General features: G+C 50.2%; 1 protein-coding gene across 1 annotated transcript; it reads right to left on the bottom strand.

The window, feature by feature from the left end:
* Positions 1-1,305: 1,305 nt before the first annotated feature.
* LOC127301327 (cysteine-rich receptor-like protein kinase 43) lies at positions 1,306-6,077 on the bottom strand. Its single transcript, XM_051331545.2, has 2 exons — positions 5,426-6,077; positions 1,306-2,409 (listed from the first exon to the last, which is right to left on the bottom strand). Exons 1-2 carry the CDS (start codon positions 5,907-5,909, stop codon positions 1,556-1,558), a joined length of 1,338 nt encoding a protein of 445 aa, XP_051187505.1. The 5' UTR covers positions 5,910-6,077; the 3' UTR covers positions 1,306-1,555.
* Positions 6,078-6,620: the final 543 nt, after the last annotated feature.

Here is a 6,620-nt window from a genome sequence, read left to right as displayed (position 1 = left end):
CCATAGTTTGGTAAGGGAATCTGCAAAATGCGTTCTAGATCCCCTAACCTGAATTTGTCACGACTCAATACCTCATCCCATTTTCTTGTTGTTGGATCAATCAACTCCTGAACCTTTGACAACAGAATGGATCCTCTCGGTGTTAGAATTTTCCGAGTAGGACTAGATGGTACCCACTGGTCCGACCAAATGTCGATAGTTGCACCATTTCCTGGCCTCCAAATACAGCCTCTCTTAAACGTTCTAAGATTGTTTTTCTTTAACATTGCATTAACAAGGTCTCCATCAGGGTACTACTTTGCTCTAAGGACCTGCACACATAGAGTATCAGGATCGCTTAGAAGACGCCAACACTGCTTTGTAAGCATAGCTTGATTGAAACAATGCAAATCACGAAATCCCATTCCTCCTTCAAATTTAGGCATACTCATTTTCCACCAGGCCATCAGTGCATTTTCCTCCTAGAAGCCGTATCGCCTCACCAGAATCTGGCAATCGCATTACAAATTTCTTTGCATATCTATTTTGGTAAGCTGAAAACTGACATGGCATAGGCCGGGATAGCCTGTGCCACTGCCTTCAGTAGTATTTCATTTCCTCGTGTCGAAAGTAATTTCTCATTCCATTCATTTATCAGCATGCACACCCTCTCGATCAGGTGTCTAAAGCAATTGATGCGGTCAGCACCCACAAGCGACATTAGACCCAAGTATTTGTCACTAAGGGATTCAGTAACAATATTTAACTTCTCACAAACCTTTTCTCTGACCGGAAGTGTTAGGGCTAAAAAAGATGCTTGACTTCGCATCACTAACAAGTTGGCATGAATTTGCACAATGTAAATCTAGAGCATTGCGGAGAGCTGTTGAGTTGGACATATCAGCTTTCATCAGGAGAAAAAGAATCAGTCTCTTCATAATTAAACCAGATACAATAATTCACAGAAGTAACAGAGGACATAATAAGATTGACCCAACTGGATGACTTCAATGCTGCATCTTCCCGTGTTTTTGTAACGTGTCGCTTCTTGAGATTGCATGACGCAGGCCCATCGCTGTTAGCCCATGAGACCAGTCTGGACTCTGGACTGGACGAGGGTCATAACAAAGTGGAAGGTAGCTGAGGCAAAACGAGGTGGGCGCGCAAGCATTCTGGGCGTTTGCATGTTTAATTTCTTTTTGTTGGTGTTTGTCATCACTGTCGGAGCAAACATGTGCCGTCACACATTGTGTGCAACATCTATGAGATCCAAGCACAAAATTTCAATTTCAGATCACTCGATGAGTAAGTAAGAAAGAGAAAACATACGTAAACACAGAATCTATTGCCTTCCATTTACTATGCACATTTCCTATCACTGCCAGTAATGAGTAATCGCTCGGGTCGCTGCATTAATCGTTTCACTCCGGCTACGAAGTACTAGCGGTATCCTAAAACAATCCAATAGACCCCTCCTATGCACTAGCAAAACAACAATGCTACCTAATCTACAATCTCAAACCAGACACCAAAGCGAACAAGAAAGATAAAAGAATGGGCGTATGTACAGTGAGCTTCAGCCGCTGTGCGGCAACTCTTTCCCTTCCCGGTGCGAGGGGAGCCCCTGGCTCCGCAATGTGTGTGTGCTCGATGTCGCCGTTGTCGCGTTCGAAGCCGAAGCCGACGCTTGCGACGTCGACGCGACGGACGTCGAGGGGGTGGTGCCGGACGACGACCCGTCCGAGTACTGCGAGCTGCGCAGGCCGTGTGCCCTCCTCCGGTACCGCGACCCGGGCGCGCCAGGCCGCGTCGGCTCCTCCAACGTGCTCTGCTTCTTGGACAGGATGATGACCACGCGCTTCATGTCCGGCCGCAGCCGCGGGTCGGCCTGCACGCAGAGCAGCCCGATGCGGATGCACAGCAGCACCTGGTCCTGCTCTGCCGCCGCCGCCTTCAGGGACGGGTCCAGCAGCTCCATGCTCCGCCCCTTCTTGTAGAGCTTCCAGGCGTAGTCGAGGAGGTTGTCGGCGTCGGAGTCGGGCGGCGGGATGAATGCCGAGTTCTTGCGGCCGGAGACGATCTCGAGGACGAGGACGCCGAAGCTGAAGACGTCGGCCTTGGCGGAGAGGTGGCCGTGCATGAGGTACTCGGGGGCCATGTAGCCGTTGGTGCCGGCGACCCGGGTCTGCACGTGCGAGCGCCCGTCGCCGGCCTCCGGGTAGAGGCGCGCCATGCCGAAGTCGGCGATCTTGGCCACCCACCGGTCGTCCAGGAGGATGTTGCTGGCCTTGATGTCGCGGTGGATGATGGGCGTGTGCGCGTCCTCGTGCAGGTACAGCAGCCCGCGCGCCACGCCCACCACCACCTCGTGCCGCCGCGGCCATGTCAGCTCCGCGCGCAGTTGCCTGCCGCTGTCGCTGCTGCTGCCGGCTGAAAATTCAACACAAGAAAAAGAATTAGCACCGACATTAGAGCTACGTAGTGCAGTACAGATTTCCAAGACGAAATCACTGGGTTTTTCAGCATGCAACGATCAGAAGTTGAAGTAGCAGAAGCAAACGTCACTAACTAACTATAGCAAGATCAGCTGAGGTTGGCATACACTGAAAACAGAATGTCGCCTGTCGGCCTGGCCAACGCCCTCTCTACACGATCCAAGAAGGTGGTAAAATCATCTAGTGCAAATTTCTCTCGCCAAAATTACCTATACTTCAACTCATTTCCAAAAACTGGTCAACTCTCAACCAAAAAATCTGAAGCAAGTAGCAGTAGAACACTTGTACAATGTACACGCATACATTTCGTAAGGGAAGTATGCACGTACGTGTGCCGTTGACCCGGAAATGATTCTCACGGCACACACGGCAGCTAGCAATAGCGTCGCCGTGTGCCTTCCGGCAAGCTACAACAACACATCAGATCAGATAGCAACGTGTCTGCGTCAGCTCACGACCATGTCGCCCAGGGGGAACGAATCGAATGGAAGAGAGCAAGAAACGCGCCCACTTTGGAAAATAGCTACACGAGCCAAGCTAGCACGCATCAATCAAGATCGCATCCAATCCAGCACCCAGCCGCCCACATAAGACTACAGGAAGAAATCCAGGGCATTCAGTGACTTCGAGTGGAGGACTTTGACTCGGCCAAAAAAAAAAGGATACTAGTTCGGTTAGTGTTTGGTATCAATCCACAGGGACACAAAAGGATAGTTTAACCTGACGCCAAGAACTGCGCGTGCAGGAGTTCTGAAATCCGTAGCCAAACCTCACAACAACAACAAAAAAAAAGGCGTCAGAACAGCCTCACGATCGAAAAGCATCATCAAAAGCTACCTAGTTAATTACTTTGTGGAAAAAAAAAAACGATCTAAGAGGAACACGTGGTCACTGGTTATGGTTGTGCCGATGTCGGTTGAATTGTCTATCTTTCAGGCCCCCTCGGTTAAGTGCGTTCCGCCGACGGATTTTGGCCTGAAGGTTGCCGCATCGTCGTACGGCCGTGCAAGCGAAGCGGGTGGCGGCGGCATTGCACGATGGAACGCATCCGAGGTATTGCACGCGCCAAAGCACTGCCGTCATCACGGCGGTCTCAGTGCAGCAAGCAGCCAGTACGAGAAAAGGAGTGACCGAACTCGATGTTTACACCGTCGCGGTAAACGACTGACAACTCCGAGTAAAACGTGGTACGTATACTGTACCAGTAGAAGAAGAACATAACAGAAGATCGACTAATCTCAGAAGGATTATCTAGCATAACAAGAGATTTTATGTGCCTTGTCCTGTTCACAGAATGAAACAGTCAATGGTTGGCTTTGATGGCACGCGGTGTAGAGTAGCGACGAGCACACGACTCCGTCAAGTACAGCGTTCAAAGACTGAGCTCTACGTACCTACGCGGCTGAAAGGAAATCCGTGCACTCCAACTTTAGAGAATATGACCCAGACCAGTGGTCATGCACTCGTAATCAACTGATCATATCATACGGTTGTTCATGCTTCCTAAAGGGACAGCATCACAGCAGCTATAACAGCCAGGTGTTCTACAGATTACAGCAGTGGCCTGCGTCATGGATGACAAATGTGCTGATACTAGTTTTCCTGGCGTATTTCTTTTTGTAGGAAAAAAAACGGGAACCACAAATATAGTCCGAGCTGCATGTAGCTCGTTTAAAAAAAATTAAAAAGGGCATTTTAAAGTTTCAAAAATATCTGAAAAAAATAATGTAGATGCAGCCAATGTTGTGTTCTACTACCAGCGTGCAAAAATTCAACTCGAAATACCTTATATATTTGGGGCTGCGCAAAAATGACGAAATCTAGCATCTATGATAGTGAAAAGTACAAAAATTTGAAAAGCTCAAAAGCTGTCAGATTTTGACATGTTTGTGCAGCCCTGAATATAAAGGTATTTCGAGTTGAATTTTCGCGCGTTGGTAGAACATGGCATTGTCTCCACGTAGATTTATTTTCGGATTTAAAAAAAAAACTCTAAATTTCTTTTTCGAATTTTCGAAAAGCAAAAAACAAGCTACGTGTATCTCGAGGTACGAAAACCCACACTCGGAAAGTGACTTGCAGTCTCGTGTATCTAGAATTCTAATTCCAATGAGAATGGTTCTAATTCAGCCACACATGCGTGGATATTGCATACCGCATTCCGATCCCAAACAAACCCTCTCGTCCAAATTAAGCAGGGTCTGGTTGCCGGTGGGAATGCAGTACAGGTAAAATACCCGATCCCATCATTGATCATTCGTAGATGATGAATGGGAATGAGGAAACCATGATAGTATGGTTGTGGTGGTGCCACATTCCACGGGCCAAAAGTGTCTGCACTCAGTCAGCAGCCAGACTGAGCAGCACAGGCGTGCGCATTCTATCTGTAATTTCGAGTATATATATATATATATATATGAGTATAGCATTTCCTTATTTTTTCTTTTATTATGCAATCTTCGTACTGTTGTGGAGTGGCATCGGCAGCATGACACCCTCGCTGACGCAATCGGTGAGCAGATGCTATGGCTTATGTGAACTCTCTCTGAACTCTGAATTGACTTCCCGGTGCATTCAACGCATCCTAGTACGAAATGTCGCCACCAACCACGGTGGATGAGTATTTTTTTTTTTTTTTTTGAAACGGATCGGTGGATGAGTATAGTAGTATAGAAATTGCAGCAAGCAACTAGTCCAGCTGGTCTACCATGTGCATCCCTGCAAGGCATGTCGCATCTCTCGGAAGACTCCGATCGCAGCAGCCAGCAGGGGCTTGGAATTCACTCAGGCATCGAACGCGCAAAACTGATAATTCGGCGTCCAACCAACCAATCAATCTAAACAGTACGGTCGACCAAATTAAGCATGGAAATTGGAAACCAAAAGCAGGTAATGGCGAAGAGAAATGGAGCGAATTGGGCGGAGACATCTCGAAGCTAGCAGGGACTCACAGTGCGATTTGTTGCCGCCCCTGTGCGGCGGAGCGTTGGTGCCGGAGAAGAGGATCTTATCGAGGCTCTCGTTGGGCACGTACTCGTAGACGAGGAGCTTCTCGTCGGCGCCGTGGGCGCAGTATCCCAGCAGGTTGACGACGTTGCGGTGCTGGACGCGGGAGAGGAGGCTGGCCTCGTTGCGGAACTCGCGGGCGCCCTGCCTGGAGGCCGCGCCGAGCCGCTTGACGGCGACCTCGCGGCCGTCCTCGAGCGTGCCGCGGTAGACGGGGCCGAACCCGCCCTCCCCGAGCTTCTGTTTGGCGCTGAACCCGCGGGTGGCGGCGAGGAGCGCGTCGTAGCGGAAGGCGCGCTGCTCCCGCGCCGCGATGGCCTCCAGGTCCTCCTCCTCCCGCCGCGCGTCGGCGGCGGCGCGGCGGGCGGCGGAGGAGGAGGAGGAGGAGAAGGGGCGGCGGATGCGGGAGAGCAGGTCCCGGGGCTTCATGGCCGTGGCCGGACCTCCGCCGCCAGGCCGGTGGGGTGTGTGGGCGTTGGGGGCGGGGACGGGGGAGCTGAATCGGCGCGGCGGGGTGTTGTGTCGGGCGGCGTGCGCGTCGGGGCGGGACGGGGGAATCTGGGGTGGACGTGTGGGCGGGCGGGCGGTGGAGGAGAAGAGAGGCGTCGCTGGCTGGGTGAATTGCAGTGGGGAAGAAAGTCGGGGCGACTGCGCGTTGACAAACGAGCCGCACGGACGCCGGGTGCCGCGACCGTTCCCAACCGCCACTTGTCGGGTCCGCGCTTTATCTTTTTACTAGCAAAAAGGCCCGTGCGTTTGCACCGGGAAAAAAAGTTCGACGTATCCGCTTGTTGCAAAGGAAAAAAACTGTTGATTTTGTTCATGTCTTGTTCGTCTAGTTGTGTAGTACAAAACATAAATTAATTTTATTTCTATTGACAAAGTAAATTAATTGACTATTTCAATTGGTAATAAAAATCTGATTTGATATATTCACTTGAATAGAAACAAGATTTCTCAATCTCCTCAACCTTCAAACCATGTACCGCCAAACAAATCATCTCGGAGTTATGGTGCGCACCATCGGCAGATAGTCGGCAAAATTTTACTTCACATCGAGAAAAAAACATCGAGGTAAAATCCTAGAACAGAGCTTCATGTAATCAAGTGCTATCCAGTAGGATGATTCATAGATGAAGG

This window comes from Lolium perenne, chromosome 5, assembly GCF_019359855.2.
Source record: "Lolium perenne isolate Kyuss_39 chromosome 5, Kyuss_2.0, whole genome shotgun sequence".
NCBI classification, from domain to species: Eukaryota; Viridiplantae; Streptophyta; class Magnoliopsida; order Poales; family Poaceae; genus Lolium; species Lolium perenne.
Note: the sequence above shows the minus strand (reverse complement) of the source record. Positions and strands in the feature narration are given on the sequence as shown.

Excerpts from the sequence above, each read along its gene's own strand:
- LOC127301327 (XM_051331545.2), bottom strand. The coding sequence starts at position 5,909 with ATGAAGCCCCGGGACCTGCTCTCCCGCATCCGCCGCCCCTTCTCCTCC. Across the intron at positions 2,410-5,425 it reads GGGCGGCAACAAATCGCACT|CCGGCAGCAGCAGCGACAGC; the intron begins GTGAGTCCCTGC and ends TTGAATTTTCAG.